A 20,860-nucleotide genomic window follows, 5' to 3' on the forward strand; every position below is an offset into this window, starting at 1 on the left:
TCTGCCTCAGAAGGTGGCATTGGGCCCTGGGAACAGTTGCCAAAACAGCATTTGGATGTAGAGGGGCCTTCTGTCCAGTCCAGAAAGGCCTTCTGGAGTTTTATTTGGGGTGCTTGAAGCAGCACCCTCTTCTGGTCAGTTCCCAGACTCCTGTACAGTTGAAAGTTTTCAGGTTTCCTCTTTTTAGGTGACATCCGGCAATCTTCAACTGGAGCATAAATGCTTTATTGCCACAGGAGGGTTCTTTGGTAGGTGGGGCTGTAGCCTGGGGGCAGGAAATGTTCTAATGGCACACCTGAGTTGATGGCAGAGCTGGCACCAGCTCCCTCTTTCCTCCTCAGCCCCTACCCCCACTGCCCTTTTGTGGCTGGAGTATGAAGGTGGGTCATTGGTCCTGAAGGAAAAGCCCTCCCACTTCCACATTCCCTCACAACTGCCTTCTCTTGGTACCACCTTCAGTAGCTTGCTCCTGCCCTCTACAGGTGGCAGCCATTCTTGGGTGGGTTCTAAGGAGAGGTTTGAAGGGTTAGGGTCGACCACTCGCCACCCTCCAGTGTCAGCTGGCGCTCAGGCTCTTCTGGCTCCTGTGGCCCCTGCCACTCCAGCCAAGGCCTGGCTTGGTCCCTCCCAACTGTCTGCGAAGCCCCCGCCCACCCGCAGCAGAGGCCGGCCCTGGGGCATTCAGTCCTCGGGGTCACATGCTCCCTGTGGGAACGCCGGCTGGAAACCCTCAAAGTCCTTGACCGCAGTCCCTGGCAGAGGCTTTCAGCCTCCCAGCCCCAACCCCAGCACTGGCGCTGGTCCAGGGCCCGTCCCAAATAGCCAGCCTGGGCGTGTTCCGACCCAGCCTGCGGCGACCTCGTCCTGCCGGGCCAGAGGGCGAGGCCGGGCGCTTTGCTCCCCAGACCCCCCCCTGAGGAGGCGGGAGCGGCAGGGGCGGGGCGGGCTGCCCGCGCGCCTAGTGGGACAGGAAGTCGATAGCGGCGCGCACCGAGCGATTGGTGCTGACGTCCACGGCGGTGACCTTGATCTCCGTGTCACCGAACTGCATAGCAGCGCGGATCTCGCGACGTCCCGGGGCCGCGCCTGCGCCGTCGCGCTGGCCGTCGGCGGGCTCGAGCTCCAGGCTGAGCGCGCCGCACTTGCGCACGCCGGGGTCGGTGATGAAGCGCGCGTCCTCGGCGGCGCAGCAGTACAGGTTGATGAGCACGCGGCGCTGGCCCGGCCGCGCGGGGCAGTAGCTGCGCCGCACCTCCTCGCCCAGGGCCACTGACTGCTCGGCGGCCACGAAGCGCTCAAAGACGTCGGTGCACCAGCGGCGGCCGTCGCGGACCAGCAGCTTTTCGGGCGGGTGGCGCCCTGCCACGAAGCGGTTGAGCACACCCACGCCGTAGGTGAGCGGAGAGCGGCGCACGCGCACCACGCCCGGGGCCTGCCCGAAGAGCACCGCGCCCTTGAGGATGGTGAGGCCCACGTCGTGCGGGACCACCACACGCAGCCCCCGCGGGCCCAGAGCCGCCTGCACCGCGTGCTGCAGCACCGCCGACTCGGCGAAGCCACCTACCAGGAACAGCAGCTTCACGCCCTGCACCTCCGGCCGCTCCAGCAGCACCTCTGTGGGCCCAGGGTGGAAGGTGGACGAGAGAGAGATAAAGGGCGTGAGCTCACGATGCTGTACCAGGTGCCCACCCCTCTGTGCCCCCCGAGCCATTCATTATAAACTGCCTTTTCAAGTATAAACTGGTAGCCTGGTTCTGATGAAAGCAGGCACGGGGTGTTTTCTTCTTTGAGGGCTGTTGGCAGTCTTTACAGGTTCTACAAGATTTTATAACACACACATCCAGCCTGAGGTGATGATGTACATGCATGGGCATTAGATGACCGCTGAATAGGTGCAAAAATGGCAAACGCCAGAAGAAGAAGGAGGTGCAAAAGTGGTGCAGTGGCTAAAGCACTAGACTTGCAACCATGAGCTTGCAAGTTGGAACCCTGCCATAGGCCAGAATGATGCTGTGGTTTTCTCTCTCATGAATAGTCTTGAGAAGATAACATAAAATAGTAGTGATACAAAAAGATTTTTATGCCTAAGACACCAAAAATTCCAGGTTCAATCCCAGGTACCAACTAAAGCCAGAGATAAGCAGTGCTCTAATTATGTAAATAAATAAGGGCTGCGGTGACGTCATAATGGTTATGCAAAAAGGCCTTCATGCATAAGATCAGGTTTAATAACGAGTACCACCATAAATCAGGTGAGCAGTACTCTGGTAAAAATAAATTTAAAGTGATAATAAAAACAAATAAAATAAGGCAAATGTTAGAAAAATGAACACCAAGTTAACTGCATTGTGCTTCCTCCGTAGACACATAAGCTGTTTGAATCTTTAACAGTTTTGGGGATCCTACCCTTTCACCTCATTTTGTAAGTGGGCAGACAGAGGCCAGAGGTCCTTTAACTTGCAAGGCAACACATCACCCCTCCTAGTCCTTAATCAGCACAGTGTGTCCTCCATAAGATGGTTCCAGACAATGCTGGCTCTCCTTGCAGAGTCTGGATGTGTGTAAGTTTCTAGGTACTAGTAGGGATTATGAGTCTGTGTATGTGTGTATGGAGGAGTGGGGGGCAGAGGGTGGAACTTTAGGGCTTACCTATGTGCTGGATGATCCCACTGACTGTGGGCTGAAAGAGCTCGTTCATGGCCTCACAAGACATCCTGAGCATCCCCTGTGAGGACCACTTCACGAAGTTCACACTGTAGGCAGTGAAGGGGGTACAGGTCCATGAGTCAGGGTTCAGAGCCTGGCCCTGCCCTCAGTGCACCTGGCTGCATGCTAAACAAATCCAACCCACTTTCTCATGGGGCTTCAATGCTGGTCTGCTTCCATCCTGGGCATGAAGTCCCAAGAAAGAAGTCCCCCACCTCTTCTCTTTTTCCCCCTCCTCTGGGCAGGAAAGCCAGGAGCACTACTTGACACAGAAAGGGGTAAATGCAAGGCCTTTTCCAGGGCTTGTGGGTCTTGCCCCAGTTGGGACTGCAGAGTCCATAGGATTACTGTGTGTGTGCACAGATCAGGCTGGTCCCCTCTGCCCTTCGGGCAGGGTCACCACTCTCCTGGGCAGGGTCACTACCCCTCAGCATGTCTGAGCTGGGGGTCTCCAGGCTCACCTGCTCCTGTGCAGGGCTGTTTCCACATTGTGGCCCCGCTGCTTGCGGTAGAAGTCGATGAAGGAGAAGGGCAGGGAGATGTTGAGTGCCCCTGAGCGGTGCGGGCCTGCTGTACGTTTGCGGGCCTCAAAGGCGATGGTCAGATCCACCCAGGCTGCTGGCCTCTGCTGTTTAAAGGTGGCGATGAAGTCCTCACCAAAGATTCGACACAGCAGCTGCTCGAAGGCAAGGTCCACGCCCACCGCACCATAGGGGCCACCTGGGTAGTGCGGGAGCACATAATGGGACTGGGCTCTGACATGGCTGTCAGGAGCAAGGCCCAGGGGTGTGGGGCTCCAAGGATGCTGCCCAGCCACTTACCAGAGGCTTTGTAGAGCTCTTTGAGGGTGCCATGGGGCTGTTCCAGCTGGTGCACTGTCAGGTCCACTGTGCCACCCCCACAGTCTGCCACCATGTAGCGGTCTCCTGCCAGGGCAGGTGTGAACACACACTCACAGCTGCACACATACCCTTCTCCCCCAGGCTCCAGCCCTGTCTGGCTCTGACTGCCAGCATTGGGGTAGGGGGATGTGGAGTCTCAAGCATCAGCCTGAGCCTTGAGCCACAGAATGGGAGTGGGGAGGAAATGGCACTGGGGCTCCGGATCTCAGGCCTTGGAGGAGCCCCTGGAGTAGTGGGATTAGGAATGGGGCTGAATGGGGTGGGAGGAGGTGCTCGAAGGACTGGTGCTGGCTTCAGGAATGTTCCTGCCCAGAGGAGAGTGCCTCTATAGCCGTCCCCGCACCTGCTTGCATCTCTGCCCACAGTTCTCCAACGCCAGACTCCACCAAGAATGTACGGCTGTGGCGGGACCTCCGCAGCTGCTCTCGAGCTGTGGGTACACAGGACTGATGTTTGGAGGTGCCTCAGCTACCACCCTGAACCCCCAACCTCCTGCCACCATCCTCCATCAACACCAGGAGCAGCCAGTGCTCCTGAAAGTTGTTCCAACTCCTAAATGGGAGGAGGGGATGCTGAACTTCAAGGGGATCCAGAGACACTCAGAACCTTTCCCTAAGGCAGCAGGGCTCAGGGCTAATGCGTCAGGAGGGGAGAGTGATCTGGTCCAGTGGTTACTTAATGGGGAGCTCCCTACCCTGGGCTCTGAGCGGGGACTGCCTTCCTCCTTGGGCAGGCTGTGCCTCCCCCTCCTCCCCCAGACTCAGGACTGGGTTGAGTCTTGCCTTCCTCAAAGTGCTCCCCTAAAGCAAGGCAAAGCCTCTCTCCCCCACTCCCTTAGATTAGGCTCTTCCTTTAAGCTGAGCAGCAGGGATGCTTCTGCCCTCTCAGACAGGGCTCTTCCAAAATTGGGGAATCCCCTGCATGTTGGTTGTAGCTGACCCTCTGCCTCCCTGAGGGTCACAGCCTCCAAGTCTCCTACTAGGTGGCACTCACCCTGCCGGAAGCTGGAGTCGATGGAGCGGCGCTCGCCCAGACGCCCACCGCCAGGGGCCCGGCTGCTGAGGTCCAGGAGCTGGTGCAGACGCAGCTTGCGGCAGTACACAGAGGCAGCCTCAGGCTCCAGGGCGATGAGGAGCTGCTCTGCATCCTCTCTTGACACCAGACCAGCCTGAGGATGTCACATTTGAGATTGGCACCTACGGGTGGGGCGACTGGAGCCTGTGGGCTCCCACTTCCTCACCATCACACCTCATGCCCAGCCCCTCCAATCCCTCTCTGCTGCACAAACTTGAAGCCACCCTATGGTCAGACTAGGGAGGGGCAGGGCCATGGGATTGCCCAGCAGGAAGAGCCCCTGGGCAGGGTGGAAACCTAGAGCACCTGAGAGCTTCATGAGGGAGCTTGGATGTGGCAGGGTCTCTGCCATGGGTGCAGAGCTGGCCAGCTGAGCACTGACTGGGGGTGCTGGCATGGTGTGTGCATGGGAGGGGGTGTAATGAGTAACCATCAGGGGCAGGAAATAGTGAGGGGGTTCTTCTTGGTGCACTGACCCCTCTTTCTCCACCAGAGAATAGCCACAGGCCTCCCCACACCCAGAAAACTGTTCCAGGGAATGTGACAGAAAAGGAAGGAAACTCTTAGCAGTGAAATTCCAGGCACCAGGACTGGCCAGTGAAAGGAAGAAAAAAACTTGGGATCTTGTTACTTCCTGATCAGGCTGGGAGGATCCTCATGGGAAGTACTTCATAATTTTTGTGGGATTCCCTGGATTCTGACCAGGTGGGGGTGGTGAGGTATAGGCATGGGGACATCCTGCTCAAAGCCAGTCCTTCCTGAGCTGGCGGTCAGGAAAAGTGTGGAGGAAGCAGGGTGGGTACACTAGCAGGAGGGCTCTCAGAGGGTGGTGCTTGTTCTGGTTGGGCATGGCCTTGCTTCCATTCTGGTCTCTGCAGGGAGGGTGCCCACTGGGCCCAGGGTTAGTGCTCTCTGGTGACAATGATGGGCACCTGCAAATCCAGCACTGGGGTCATTGCCTGGCCCACATGTGGCTTGTGCAGCCTAGGAGCCCAGGCATCCTGTGAGTGGGGTCCACAGGCAGCCCTGAGATCACCTTTGGATGTCCTCAGGTATATGCTCCAAGCTCCTAAGGCAAGATCAAGCAATGAGTCTTGCTCTGGGAGGCTGTGAGCCCTCCCTTTATCTATACCATTTGCACTGGAGAGTGGGGTGCCTGTGATGTGCCTCCTCTTTCTTCAGACTATCGAGGGAGTCTCTCTCTTTCTCATTGCCGCCGAGGATCTGCTGTTGCTGTAGGATTGCACCATTCCCAGTGGCATTTATTTATTTATTTATTTATTTATTTTATGAGGGAAACAGAGGAAGATAAATGCAAAAAGAGGAGAGACACCGTGTGCTGCACCACACACAATGCTCTTATAAGGTGGCCAGGGGTTTGAATCTGGGTCCTTGTACTTGGTAGAGTTTGCCCTCTGAGACCAGACAAGCTATTTCCTGACACCCCCTTCATCATTTTTTTAAAAAATATTTTATTTACTAACGAGAAAGATAAGAGGAGAAAGAGAATGAGCCAGATATCACTCTGGTACATGTGTTGCCCAGGATTGAACTTGGGACCTCATGCTTTATCCATTGAGAGTTCAGTGCTTTATCCATTGCACCACCTCCCGGATCACCATCACTTTTTTTTTTTTTAGAAGTTCCTATTTGTTAGTGAGAGAGGGCAGGAAAGACAGACACACAGAGGGCTGGGGAGACAGCATAGTGATTATGCAAATAACTTTTATGCCAGGCCCCAGCACCACCATAAACCAGAGCTGAGCTACCTCCCAGTTCCCTTTCGGGTAATATCTCTTTTTTTCCAATTTTTTTTATTGTTATAGTTATTATTGTTGTTGTTATTGATGTCGTTGTTGGATAGGACAGTGAGAAATGGAGAGAGGAGGCGAAGACAAAAAGGAGGACAGAAAGCAGTCCTGCTTCATCACCTGTGAAGTGATTCCCCTGCAGGTGGAGAGCCAGGGCCTCAAACTGGGATTCTTATGCCAGTCCTTACGCTTTGCACCACGTGCGCTTAACCCACTGTGCTACCTCCAAACTCCCAGTTCGGGTAATATCTCTTATGGCAGGAACACCAGCAAACATGGACCCAAATCACTTATCTTCATCATTCCATAGTCCTATTTCTTCTGCTCAAAGACTCAGTGGCTCAGGCTATGGTGGTGGTGGTGGTCCTGAAAATACTGACACTGGCTGAAGGGGATGTTTCTGCTCAGCTCCTGGCTGCTCCTGGCTCCCAGCTGCCCACCCCCCCCCCTTTCTCTGGAGAACAGTTCTCAACTCAATGGGAACCACCTTCTCCTCCTCACCCTTCTCCTCCCCATCCCAGCAATGACAGATTGATGGATGGACAAAGAACTGGCTACACTGCCTCACCATGGAAAACCCCAAGCTGTAACTCTCCTTCCAGAGGGCTCCATAGGGCCAAGACTAGGCTAGAGGAGCTGAGATCACACTCCTCCCCAGCTCTTTTTCCTGCCCTCCTTCCCATACTCTCTGCTATCTGAAAGCCCTTCTTCAGTCCACCACAAGCACAAGAATCCCCCCATCTTGGGCTCTGTTTCCAGAAAACTTGACTTAAGATACTTGTTAAAGTGTTCCAGGCTCTCCTTGCCCCTCTACCCTCTTCCTGCAGGCACAATCCCTCTTCTCCTGGTGGTAACAACCTTCCAAAATGCCCATCAAGACTGAAGGTCTACATCATGACTCAGTGGTTCCAAGCTTGAGGAGTGGATGGCAATACGGGGCTATCCCCAGGACCTCCTATGCCCACCCTTCTGGCCACACATTCTCACCAGGTAGGCTGCTTCTCGCATGAACTGCTTGGCAGGCTGTTTCCAGATGGCAGGCACTGTCAACACCCAGCGCACAGTATCCTTATCTGGCATCGAGGGACACTGCTCTCGCAGCTCCTGAAGCAGAAGGGGGCTGTTAACTTGGGTTAGGGCAGGGGGAGGAGGAATCTTCCTTCATTCCTCTTTGGTTGCTGGAGCAGATAATCAAGTTTCAGGAAGGACATCCCAGCTGAGTTGGAAGAATCCTAACAACCTCCTTGCCCAGTTCTGTGTACACTTATTTATTCACTTATTTGTCATAAAGACAGAAAGAGAGAATGAAAGAGACCATAGCACCAAAACTTTCTTCAACACAGTGGGGGCCAGGTTTGAAACTGGTCTATCCAAGTGAGCTATTTCAACATCCCTACTCATGTATGGTCTGATGTAGGCATTACCAGGTTGGAAGGCAGGGGACTGGAGAAGATGACGTTTGATCCCTGGCAGTGGTCTTCTGGTGGGCCACACCTGAGTCCCCACTCTCTTATTTCCATGTGCTTATGGGATGAATGAAGGATGAGGGGGTGTACTAGGCGGGAAGGTTGGGTGCATAAGGACTTGTGGGTTCACAGAGATGGGCTACAACATACCTGAAGGGCATGCTCCTTGAAGAAGCACAAGGCATGGGCAAACACCTCCAGGGCAGGCATTTTCTTTCCATTCACTGCTTCCAGCTGGGTCTTCAAGGTGAGATCCTGGCCAGGAACACATGGTGGCTTTGGCCCCCGTTTCCTGACCTCTTTTCATAATATCACGCCTTTTCTGGAAGCTTCTCATTCACACTGCTCTACACTGGTCGGAAGCTCCCATTAGGGCAGTGCTTAGGCCCAGTCCCTCCTTAGCCCCACCCCTATCTTCTCACCTTCCAGCCCCCCCTACACCGTGGTTCCCGCCCCACCCCCTCACTAGGCCCCCCACCTCACTCTCTAGCTTTGCTTTTTCTCCCAGAGCCCCGCCCTTCCCGCCTCCCTGGCTGGAACCAGTTCAGAGCCAGAAAGTGACTCACAGTGGCGCTGTGGATCTTCATCTTGAACTTCTCAAAGTAGAGCCAGTCCCGCGCCTCCTCAGGGTCCAGATCGTGGTAGTAGTCGCGGGCGGTGTAGCCGAAGCTGTGAAAGGCACCTTCCGGGGTCAGAAGCAGGCAAGTGGGTGTCTTCTGGTGGGCCACGCCTGGGTCCCCACCCTCCCATTTCCTGAGGAGAAACAGGACACTCAATGGCCACAGGTCATCAATCTTACCCTCCCTTTGTGGGCACTGGCTGAGACCATCTCTGTGACCTCCTCCAGGGGCTTTGCCTCCTCATCCTCAGTCTTCCTGTGTATCAAGTGAGGATAATGATGACATTTATCTCTTAAGTGTTTTAGTGAGGGTAGTACTTGGCATCTACTTAAATCTCCACAAATGCTGCTTATGGGGTCTCCTGTCCTCCAACATTACCAGTTTCTGCTCCCCCAGGTGCTCAGGCCCCATTTCCCTGCACCCTTAACAAGCACCAGCAAGCCATCACCTATCTGCCTGGGCCTGTCCTGATGTGGACCTCTGCAGTCGCCTTCTGCCAGCCAGACAGTTTACCCTCCTCTATGCCATCTTCATGGCACAGGTCCTGCAAGGCACTTTATGAACATTCCTGTCTGACCTGTCCCGGCCGGCTGCACCGTGCATGGGGTCCTCCAAGCCTAAATGAGATCCCAGACCTTCTTCTCCACAAGCAACCACAGGGATCTTAGCTCAGTTCCCTGCCCAACAAATCTCTCCCTTCCTCTGCCTTCTCTGACAGGGTGACCCCTGTAGGCCAAGCTCACCACTGCAGCCTTTTGGGGGCAAGAACTGGGAATCCAGGTAGTAGAAACAGCATGTACAAAAGCTTAGAGGTGTGAGAGTCAGGTGTACTTGCTATAGGATGCTTCAAGAGAGAAATACAGGAATGTTATCATCAGATAAGGAAGGGTCTTGAATGCTATATCGGAATTATCTCTTGGTGTACTGTAAGTCAGAGTGAAGAAGCATGCCCACATTTGCCTTTAGAAAAGCACACACTTTACCATGTGTGAAGAACCAGGTTCGAGGCCTCTGGCCACATGGGAGCACCTGTACAGGGAAAGCTTCCTATCCTAAGTGGAGAACTGTTATAGTCTCTTTCTCTCCCTCTCCCCCTCCCCCCCGTGTGTGTCTCCTTCCTTCCTCCTCCCCCTCTTCTCCTTCTTTCTCTCTCTCTCTCTCTCTAAAAAAGAAGAGACTACAGTTTGGGAAGTGGTGCAGTGGATAAGGACTTGGGGCCTTGAACCTCAAACCCGGGTCATGAACATGGTAAAGTAGGTGCCTTCTCTGTTGAGTTAATTCAATGGTCTAATTTTCTTTCTTTCTTTCTATCTATCTTTCTTTCCTTTATTTATTTATTTTTTCCATTTGAGATGTTAGACCTAGAAATATACCCTAGGGAAATTCCTGCACAAGTTTTCAAAGAAAGACACGTGCTGTGGCATATTAAGATGGAAAATAAGTGGTTTGGGAGAGGGCACAATGGATAAAGCGTTGGACTCTCAAGTGTGAGGTTCTGAGTTTGATCCCCAGCAGCACGTGTTAAGAGTGATGTTCTGGGAGGGCCGGGTGGTAGCACAGTGGGTTAAGTGCACGTGACACAAAGTGCAAGGACCGGCTTAAGGATCCAGGTTCAAGCCCCCGGCTCCCCACCTGCAGGGGAATCGCTTCACAAGCGGTGAAGCAGATCTGCAGGTGTCTACCTTTCTCTCCCCCTCTCTGTCTTCCCCTCCTCTCTCCATTTCTCTCTGTACTATCCAACAACAACGACATCAACAATAACAACAATAACCACAACGATAAACAAAAAGGACAACAAAAGGGAAGAGGTGGCCTCCAGGAGCAGTGGATTCATAGTGCAGGCACCAAGCCCCAGCAATTACCCTGGAGGCACAAAAAAAAAAAAGAATTTAGGTAAAAAGAGTGATGCTCTGGATCTTTTTCTCTCTCTCTCTCTCTTCCTATCTCTAACATCAACCACAAAATAAATAAATAAATCAAAGGGGAAATAAACCCTAAAACTACTAATAGCAGAATCAATACATCATGACACATGCATACCACAGAACACTATACATCTATCAATATTAAAAGAAAGTGGTGGTTCTTTGTGTATGGTATGACATATCTACAGAATTATGATGAAAGTTTAACAAAGACAAGTTGTATGCTATCCCACTCTTATTTTAGAAACACACATCTTTGAATATAAAACATTAATTCCCTAATAAAGAAATTTAAAAAAAAAGAAACACACATCTGTTGAGTGGGGGAGATAGCATAATGATTATGCAAATAGACTCTCATGCCTAGGTTCCAAAGTCTCAGGTTCAATCCCCCACACCACCATAAACCAGAGCTGAGCAGTGCTCTGATAGAGAAAAAAAAATGGGGGTGGTGGTGGTGCACCTGGTTGAGTCCACATGTTACAGTGCACAAGGGCCTGGGTTTGAGCCCCCAGTCCCCACCAGTAGGGGGAAAGCTTTGTGAGTAGTGAAGCAGTGCTGCAGGTGTCTCTCCTCTGTCTCTCTATCTCCCCTCCTCGATTTCTGGCTGTCTCTATCCAACAAATAAAGATAATAAAAAAATAATAATTAAAAAAAGAAAACATGCAGGAGGCTGGGTGAAGCGCAAGGACCAGTGTAAGGATCCCAGTTCGAGCCCCCGGCTTCCTACTTGCAGAGGGGGTCGCTTCACAAGCGGTGAAGCAGGTCTGCAGGTGTCTATATTTCTCTTCCCCTCTCTGTCTTCCCCTCCTCTCTCCATTTCTCTCTGTCCTATCCAACAACAACAACAACAACCACAATAACAACAATAGCAAAACAACAAGGGCAACAATTTGGGAAAAATGGCCGACAGGAGCAGTGGATTTGTAGTGCAGGCACCAAGCCCCAGCGATAACCCTGGAGGCAAAAAAGAAAAAGAAAAAAAAAAAAGAAAGAAAGAAAATAAAAAATTAAAAAAAAAAAAGAAAACATGCATATTTAATGTGTATTGTGTGTTTACTTATCAGCCAAGAAAGAGATTTGTGTATTTTATTGTATGGTTGTTACAGCTAAAAAACAAAACATTAAAATTACAAGCAAAGGCCAGAATTTCTGGCAGAGGGCATGGAATTGCCCCAAGTGAGGTTGGGGGCCCAGCCTGTATCCTCAGATGTTTTACCCCAGCAGGGAGCCCCAGACTAGGGATGAAAGGAGCTCTAAGATAGCCTCCTATGTCTCTCCACATTGAGAGTACATCTGGGCCCAGGTGTGACCTAGGGTGAGGACCCCCACCCCCACCCCCACCGCCCTCACCTCATCATGTGGATGGCCTCAGGGTCACTGGCAAAGCTGAAGGCGTAGCCACTGGATGTGGTGCCGAAGTCTATGGCTACCACCACGGAGAAGGGGGCTGGTTGTGGGGATCGTGCCTCAGGCTTCTGCAAGTGTAAGAGCCCTCAAGGTCAGGTTGACTGCTGTGGGGGACCCTGTCCTTTATTGGCTGGGGTCCAGACCAGCCTTCCCCACTCACCCACCAACTTGGATATCCCTCCTTCCCCTCCAAGACTGAGCCCTGGAGACCCCCCAACTACCTAGAAAGCCCACAGCCTCTCAAGGAGGCACATGTAAGTTGTTCAAGCTCCAGCTTTCCTGCCCCCAGTCTTCTGTCGCCTTCTGCTTAAACTGCCTTAGTCCCACCCCCAAATCACACACTTCCACAGCCTGTCCACCCTTGGCCCAGCCTCAGCCCAGCTGGGAGCAATTTTGCTCCTCTGGGCAGCCTCACAGCTCACAGGCCTGTATACACCTGACCCTTTTGTTCTTTGTGATCACAGTGGCATAGCCAGACTTTTTCAGGTTCTGTGGCAGAGATGCTTGTGCCCAGAGAGTGTTCCCTGTCTTTCCCTAGTCTGGACTCCCTGAAAACAAGGGCCTCCCAGGTTAGATCACCAAAGTGAGGCCATCCCAGTGGGGTGACCCAGAGCGAATAAGAGAAGGTTACGTGCTGAATACTTCAAGCTTACAGTTTTCAGGCTCTATTTTTGCAGTGTGCCATCTCTTTCCCAGAAGAGAACTTGTATTAAGGAGGGGCTGTAGATGAAAGGAAGGGGAGCAACTTTGGCAGGCCTCCGTGCTTTGAGGACCTAGAAAAACTGCATGCTCAGAAGTACGTCTGCCCCAGACTGGCTAGTCACAATGGTCCTGCCTGTTCTTGGAGGCTGAAGCTGGGCATTAGTTACCTGGAATCACCTCAGTAAGTAAGTGTTATCCCCACACCTAAGGCTCCTGCTTCTGGGGGAGCAGGACTCAAGTATACAGGGGCAGAAGACATGGGGGCACTCCCAGCTGGGTCCATGCCCTAGCAGGGCTCTGCGAGACACCAGACCTTACTTTCTGAGTTATGACCCCACTGCACACCACCCAAGACACCCAGCACCCTGACATCTGCTTACTGGAGACTGTGAGGGTGTGAGAGGGGCAATGCCACAGCTTTCCTGTGTCCTCGGTGAGCCGGGAGGGCTTGGTATCGGGGAGCGCTCTGGGCTGGAACCTGCAAGAAGACAAGTCACTCTGGCATATGCAGGGCAAGGGGCTGGTGGAGGGCCTCAGGCCTGGATCAGGAAGTTCTTCATTAGTCCTTGCTGGGCCAAGGCATGGGGTGCCCTAAGCAAGGGGAACTAAGGGGGGATTCAAAGGGGAAGGAAGGGAGGTGGCTGTAGGGCCTGTTACCATTTAGAAGTGACCTATCTCTCGAGGGTGACCAGTACCTAGGGCCTGTCTCCTGGCATCTCAAACACAGCAGGAAAAGGGAGACACAGAGAAGCACTGTGTGTGTGTGTGTGGGGGGGGGGGGTTGGGGGTGGAGACCAAGGCCAGAGACAGGAAGGCAGGGGAGATGGTGTGGGTGGACTCCTGGGGTAGGTAGGGGGTGGAGAATCCAGAAAAGGTGGGGAGAATTGCTCCCCTCCCCCCTAAGGCTTGGACATATGGTTCTAATTAGGACCTGAGGGAGCCAAACTCTCAACTCCCCTTAAGGGCCAGACAGGTCCAGAAGCTGTGCTGCCTGGGGAGGATCATGGGAGGGGAGCTCTTCACCCTCCCCCAACCAGCCCTCAGCTATGGGGGGTACTCACAACACTAAGAAGTCTGATTCCAAGTGCCTTTCCCCTACTAAACACACACGCGCGCCACACACACACACATACACACACACACACACACACACACACACACACACACACACACACACACACACACGGGAGTAGCAGACCTCTCCAGGCCCAGGGTTCTGGTGGGAGGATGCAGAGTAGCCCCATGAAAGCAGCTCAGACCAGGCCTGGAGGCCCAGACAGCCCAGAGCATGAGGGCTGGACATCCCCTAGGCTCACTACCAGCACACTGGTCTTTACTGAGGCTCCTGTGAGCTATAAGGTTCAGTCATCAGGAAATGTGTGAACCCAGAGTCAAGCAGGTTTGTCAGTCTGAGCCAGGGCCAGGCCTAAGTTCCCTCACCAGCTGTCTGCTGTATGGCCCTCCCTATTCAGGACTCTCTGGACCTGGGGTACCCCTGGGAACACATGGGAGGGGCAGGGACACAGTGGTTACATTCCCAGATAGATGGTCATTGCCAGCTTAGTCCAGACACCAGTTCTAGTTTGAGGGGCCAGATTACTGTGGCTCAAGCCTGGGAAGGGAGGCAGGAAGGAAGGGCCCAGCCCGCCAGGTCTTTGTGAATGGACTTCCTGAGGAGTGTCCCTCCTGCCTCCTGGCCTCCCACCCCCGCAGAGAGCCCAAACCTGCTCCCAGGCCAAGCCACAGGCAGGCAGGCACGCACATGGGATTCACACACATTCTCACATCAGGGTCTGTGCAAAAAGACCTGTCCACAGGCTGGCAGGCAGGCAGGCACGCACACACGCACACACATACACACATACACACACACACACACACACACACACTCTCTCTCTCTCTCCCCCTCTCTTACTCACTTCTGTGTGCACCCACCCTCCCTGTACACACAGGTTCTCAAAATGGCCCTGAGGAACCTCTGCTGGTTGAGGCACCTGTGGACAGACTCAGGGTGGGTCTCCAGGCTTGGTGAACAGGGTGGTGGGAGGACATGGAGGTGTCTTACCAATGTACAGCCCCTGTAGGCCCATCTCCGGGATAGCCAGCATCTTTGCAGACCCTGTGGCTGTGAACAGGAACAGACAAGCAGAATGGCATTTACTTGTTCCTCTGTTTCCTCACTGAATGTTTATTCATTTAATTTACTTACTTTGGGCTGGAGTCCTTTGAAAAAAAATCATAGCCATTATTTTTTTTTACTAATAAATTCTTCAGCTTGTTCTTCCAACAAATAAGCACTTTTTTTTTTCTTTTATTTTTCCCCAGAGCACTGATCAACTTGGTTTTATGGTGGTGCTGGGGATTGAACCTGGGATATTGAGGCCTCAGGCACTAAAGTCTTTTTGCATAACTATTACGCTATTTTCCCAGTCCAACAGATAAAGACTTAAAGGATTACATCCACAACGCCACTATGCCACCAAAATGGACAGAGAAAGTGTACCAAGGAACAAAATGACATGTGATCTTGAGGGTGGGGAGCACTCTGGAGTGGAGGTGTAATTTTGAGAGCCACTGTCATGGGTGGCTTGGCCAAGAGTAAAGTTGGAGAAGGGAAAGGAGAGGTGAGTAGAGGATGGAGGGCTGGCCAAGAAGATGGAGACCTGTGGTTCCATGAGGATCATAAGAGAAGGGTGTGGAGCCTGGAAAACTTGGAGACATTGCTAGGTGAGGCTGTTTTCAGGATGCTGGGCTGCATTTCAGGGGATAATGGAGATGGGAGTCAGGCGGGCACAGGGGAGGAGCCAGCAGAGGGTGAGAGGATAGAGGTGACATTTGAGAAGTGTGGCTGAGATCAGGAGTTGATGGGTGAGCAGTAGCTGGAGGAATGGAGAGCTTGCAGGAAGAGTGAAAGAAGCTTTAGCTTCACCTTCCCAGACTCAATGCTACTGTCCTCAGCTTGGCAGCCCCGCTAAACAAAGATGGGCCCTACTCCCTCTCCGGAGCCGATGGCCCAATCAGAAAACTTTGCTTACATAACACAGGTAGATAAAGCTGGGTACTGTCACACACACACACACACACACACACACACACACGCCCTATTCATGTACAGTTCACACAACCCAACCCTCTAGCGGACACATTCAGGATAGATACTCTTATGTGGCTAGCACCATGGAGATTCCTAGACACCCAAGGTCCCAGGGCCATCTCAGGTGCTTAGCTGGTGCTGGGGAATCAGAATCAGAGGAGGAACTTGTGTCCAGCTCAAGCTGAGGGAGTGAAGAAATGCTGATGGGTGGACTGGAGGCAGAGTGGATAAAGCATTAAGTCTCTAGTTCAGTTCCTGACAACACATGTACCAGAGTGATGCTGTTTTTTCTTCTTCTCTCCCCTTATCTCTTTCATTAATAAGTAAATAGATAAACTCTTAAAGAGAAAAAAAAGAAGAGACGTGATAGAGTGTGAGTTCCTACTAGCTCTCAAACACTGATGATATGTATCCATTTCCAATTCTGCACTCACAGTTTTCATGTGGCTAGCTTGAAATCACTCATGGTGGGAGTATTTATATTGCAGAAATTGGCAAGAACTATAAGTCAGTGTTCTCTCCCTCTGTGAGAGTAAAGGACATACTCATACCACTGGATCAAGGCCACAAGGGAAAAACTGGCAGCTCTATTTGTTCACTGTTTTGACTCTTCTGTAAAAACTTATTTGACCAGTTCTTTGTGCCAGATTCTATGCTCAGTGCCAAAGAAATACTTTGTTCAATGAATGAATGGACTTTCTGGACCAAGGCTATTTATTGTAGCTGGAGAAGAAATCATTTAAATCCACCAAGAAACAGAACTTCAGGAATCATCACTCAAATCCTATGCGTATAATCTTCCCAGCTCTCTGAAATTTGCCCAGTTATCAGCCATCTTTGAGTGCCTGGTACAACCAGTGCTCCTACAGTGGGGTCTCAGAGTTGCAAAATCCTGTGCTGGCTCCTAGTTAGAGTATGTTGTCAGTTCTCTGTGGCACAGTGCCCTTCCCTGTAAAATGGGTCACATGGGGGTGTGTGTGTGAGGACTAAGTCCAGGTAAGGAAGGTAGTAGATAAAGCCAGGGAGTCAGATAAAATGAGCAGGTGTTCTTTTCTTTCATGTGGTGGGTGCAGAATTTTGATCTTGAGACTGCTATCCTAGCCACTCCGAATTCTTTATGGAGAGAGGGAAGATCCAAAGTGATTTGTGTTAGAGAAGGACCCTGCTGCTTTCTTTTCTTTCTTTCTTTCTTTCTTTTTTTTTCTTTTCTTTCTTTCTTTCTTTTTTTTTTTTTTTTTTTTTTTTTACCAGAGTACTGATCCACTCTGGCTTATGGTGGTATGGGGACTGAACCTGGGACTTTCAGGCATGAGAGTCTCTTTGCATAATCATTATGCTATCTGCCCCCACCCACGGACCCTGCTGATTTCTTACATGGTGGAAGAAGAGGGTGTGGCCAGGCAAGCATGCACACATTCCCCAGTTATCTTTGGGAGCCCACTTAGCACCAGGGACACACACAGAGAAATATGCAAGGAAGATGCTGATCAACAGCCTCAGTTCTCAAAAGCAATGTCCAGGGAGAGTATATAGCTGGAAGCATGGGGAAGAGAGGCTGAACGGATCACCATTATTTTCATACTGGTGATATTTTCATTATCAGAATAATTAAGTGGTGCAGGTTGATTTACATAGAAAGCAACTATTTCCTGGCTATAAGCACATGCTAAACTCTGGCCTAGATCCTATCCTTCCCCCGGAAAGACCCTTTACCCTACCCATGGACTCACCCCTATATTTGGCCTGGTAGTGTTCTCTAATCTCAGCTTCACCCTGGCCCTTGGCCCTGACTTCTTCCCAAGAGGCATAACCTATCAGGACAGGGTGTGGTTGAATAGAGACTTAAGACACTCATTACAGACAGCCCCCACCCCAAGCTCACTTTTTTTGTCCCTGATGAAGAGAATTCTCTGAGAGAGAGAGAGGGAGAGAGAAAGAGAGAGGTGTTACTGGATTTCAGTGCTCCACACATACCTGTTCTCCACCAATAAGGACAAAGGATGCCCCAGCTTTGCTCCCCTCCCTTCCTTTCTTTTCACTGGGATCCGCAGGTAGAGGTCACAGGTAGATGCAGGGCCTACGGGGCAGATCGGAACCCATCTTCTCTGAAAATGAGCCCTCAAGAAGACAAGGGAGGCGTCTGTGGAGTGAAGAAGCGCCCTCATCCAAAACTGGAGGGGGCTGCAGTCCCTCCCTGTCCTCAGCTTTTCAGTCCATACATCCTGCCCCACCTCGGTGGGTCCTCATCATGGGAGCAGCCAGTTCACAAACAACCTCGGTCCCTCAAGTCCAGACCTGAAGCCTCTCCCACCTTCTGCCCACCAGGCAGGCCCCTCTCACCTCCCTCACCTTCTGGGGCTCCGGGGCTGCCTGTGCTCGCTGGTCTCACAGGGAGTCCATGTTTTTAGAGTAATTCCCACCCAGACCCTCCCCTGCACAAGCTAGTTTCGCTGACTAGCCCCCCTGGAAGCCCACCTCACCTGAACGCCCAAGCTGGTATCGCTGACCCGTTGGTCCACAATCTGGAACAAGGGCTCAACTCCAACTTCCCGGTCCTCCGACCCTAGGACAGCCCCCTCCCCAGAGGGTCACCCCCCTCCCAAATCACGCTCAACCCTGGGGTCTCCACCTCCAGCCTCCTCAAACCTGCTCCCTGGAGCAGTCCTGGTTCCTACCTTAGCCCCTCACTCCGCCCCACTAACGACCCTTTCCAGCATCCCCACTCTCTGCAGAGCGTGTAGGGTTCCCAAACAGTACGGAAGTGCAAGTTCTCTACCCCTCGGCGTCCCCGCAAGCGCAGCTTCAGAGCGGAGAGGGACTGGCAGACCAGTCCCCCAGCACAGTCAGCAGGGCAGAAAGCCCATGGCGAGGTCTCCACCGACAGCCCGCTACCTGGGGTCCGGCTGCACCCCCGGCCCTGGACTCACCTCCGCTCTCCGGACAGCTAAACGACTGCGCTGCCGCTGCGCCCCGGGGCTCCCAGGCGGTGGTCTTGCCCGCCCAGCCCTCGACGTGCGCCGCCAACAGCCCGCCTGCCGCGCCGCCCCCACCCCGCGCGGGATGGCCGAGCTCCAGCCCAGATGTGCGCGGCCGGGGCGGGGCCTGCTCCTCTGAGCGGCCTCCCCGGGCCCAGCCTGGCCAGGAGTCCCAGACCCCTCCCTGCGCCCCTCCTGCGCGCCAGAGCCAGGCGCCCCGCCGGGCCTCCTCCGCCCCAACAGCAGCCCAGGGGGTGGAGAGGGCTGGTGAGGGCGGTGCAGGGAGGGGAAGAGGAATTCCAGACCCCTCGTCCGTCAACTGCAGCCCGGCTGCGGAGGGGCTCCCTCGCCCTGCCCCCACAGGCCCACTTCGGGGCCTCAACCTAAGCCAACCTATCTGTGAGGAGAGCCTGAGCCTTGCAGGGTCTTCTCAGCCCCCCTCCCCCAGATAGATCACCCGCCACCCCGCATCCCTAGCACTGTCCCCAAAGGTCAGACAGAAGAGGCTGAATGAGATTGGGAGGGCCCTTGAGCCCCCTGGGGCCGAGCTCTGCCCTCACTGAAGGTTGGGACATTGCAGGAAGGGTTCCTAGCAGGGGCATCTCTCAGATCTCATCATGCAGGAGCACCCAACCCTCTTCTGGGTGTATTTGGGAGCACTCACAGTTCTGCCAGCCTCCTCTAAAGCAGCGGACTTACCTTGCTTTCCCCCCTCCCACACACAAACACCCTTTCTGGCAGGGCCTGGGCCTCTTCCTCTCTTCTATGGCCTCACAGAAACTTTAGGCTGGGTAGGGGTGGCATGGGGGCCAATGATTGTTGCTCAGTCTAGTCTCTCCCTTCTGAGGACCTGGCCTCTTGTCTGCTCACACAATCCTCTTCTTAGATAAGCCTCCTGCAGTTCTTTGAGCAGCGCAATGCTCCCCCAGCACACACACACACACACACACACACACACACACACACACACACACACACACACTTGCCCACCTTTGTGGGGATTGGTTTTCTTCCAGGCAACACTTTCCCTCCTCTCTGCTCATCCAAGAGGCTTTCCAGTGATGGTGCCTCTTCCCGTGAACTTTCACCCTCCAGGCCAGAGTCACTGCCTCAAGATCCCAAAATCCAGACTCGTCTGGATTTTGGCACCCCTCTTGGCAAGGCGGACAGGTACTCACACCCCTTGCTGGCCAGCTTCATGTGTGTCCCTGTGAGTAAGTGTATGTGAGTCTGTTGGAATGTCTGTATGTATCCATGCACATCTGGGAGTATCACATATGCATGCCCTTGTGTTTTTGTGTATGTTTGTCCAAATCTGTATCTGTGTGTGACAGGAGTGTGGTGGCAGTCGGTGGGTCTTTGTTTTAGTCCAGACACTGAGCAAAGCCAGGGAGCATGGATGTATTACTGTGAGGAGGGAGCTCTCATCGGCCTCTTTTCTCTTTTCCTTCATATTTGCATTGTCCTCCAGCCCACACCCAGTTCTCTAGATTGGCTCCTCTCTGGATGTCATAGCAGCTGACTCTAAGCTTGAGCAAAGGCCCATGGGTGGAGGGGTCATCCCAGCATTAGCACCCTCTTGCTGATTCTCCCATTGAGGACACCCTTCCGTCTGATATGGGAGTCACAGGCCCCACCCTTGGGGCAGCTTCCAGTCTGATGTGGGAAAAGCATAGCCAGTAATCCCAGTGAGTCCTCTTTCACTATCTGAAGGTTTGGGCCCAGGTGGGCATGTACAGGAGGAGTCTGGAGTTCCCTGTCCTCCACTGACTTCTGTGTCCCCTTGCATTCCCCCACCTCCTCTCCAGTGTGTGATGGGCCCACCCAATGACTTCACTGGCTTCCTGTTGCTCCCCAGTGGGTGGGGACATGTAGGAGGGATCATCCTCTGCTGTGTCCTCCCCAGAGCAGCCTCTCCAGGCCAGGCTGTCCTCTATCCTTTGCTCAGAACCTTCTCCCGTGGAAGCCACTGCTCCCAGCCCTGCCCTTCCAGCCTATCTCTACAGCACAGCTGGAGAGGGCTTTCAAAAGTGCACATTTGGGAGTCGGGTGGTAGTGCAGTGGGTTAAACGCACATGGCTCAAAGTGCAAGGACCATTGTAAGGATCCTGGTTTGAGCCCCCATTAAAGGTCCTGGTTCGAGCCCCTGGCTCCCCACCTGCAGGGGAGTCCCTT

At 53.1% G+C, this 20,860-nt stretch overlaps 1 protein-coding gene and 1 long non-coding RNA gene across 4 annotated transcripts; one reads left to right on the forward strand and one right to left on the reverse strand.

Annotated features, from left to right (window-relative positions):
- Positions 1-203: 203 nt before the first annotated feature.
- On the reverse strand, positions 204-18,890 carry HSPA12B (heat shock protein family A (Hsp70) member 12B). Of its 3 annotated transcripts, none has more exons than XM_007539540.3 (14): positions 18,638-18,890; positions 17,685-17,787; positions 14,682-14,741; positions 12,997-13,094; positions 11,858-11,982; positions 8,526-8,712; positions 8,110-8,214; positions 7,481-7,597; positions 4,602-4,776; positions 3,952-4,038; positions 3,528-3,632; positions 3,168-3,426; positions 2,650-2,753; positions 204-1,614 (listed from the first exon to the last, which is right to left on the reverse strand). In XM_007539540.3, exons 3-14 carry the CDS (start codon positions 14,722-14,724, stop codon positions 959-961), a joined length of 2,061 nt encoding a protein of 686 aa, XP_007539602.1. In that variant the 5' UTR covers positions 14,725-14,741; positions 17,685-17,787; positions 18,638-18,890; the 3' UTR covers positions 204-958. The 3 variants fall into 3 exon arrangements, with proteins under 3 accessions (XP_007539602.1, XP_060043201.1, XP_060043193.1); XM_060187218.1 differs by having other exon boundaries at positions 17,685-17,828; XM_060187210.1 differs by having other exon boundaries at positions 17,685-17,850.
- Positions 1,613-2,217, forward strand: LOC132537491 (uncharacterized). The gene is made up of 2 exons (XR_009548947.1): positions 1,613-1,892; positions 1,927-2,217. It is a non-coding gene; the product is annotated as an uncharacterized LOC132537491 (long non-coding RNA).
- Positions 18,891-20,860: the final 1,970 nt, after the last annotated feature.

Source organism: Erinaceus europaeus, chromosome 1 (assembly GCF_950295315.1).
Source record: "Erinaceus europaeus chromosome 1, mEriEur2.1, whole genome shotgun sequence".
NCBI lineage: Eukaryota > Metazoa > Chordata > Mammalia > Eulipotyphla > Erinaceidae > Erinaceus > Erinaceus europaeus.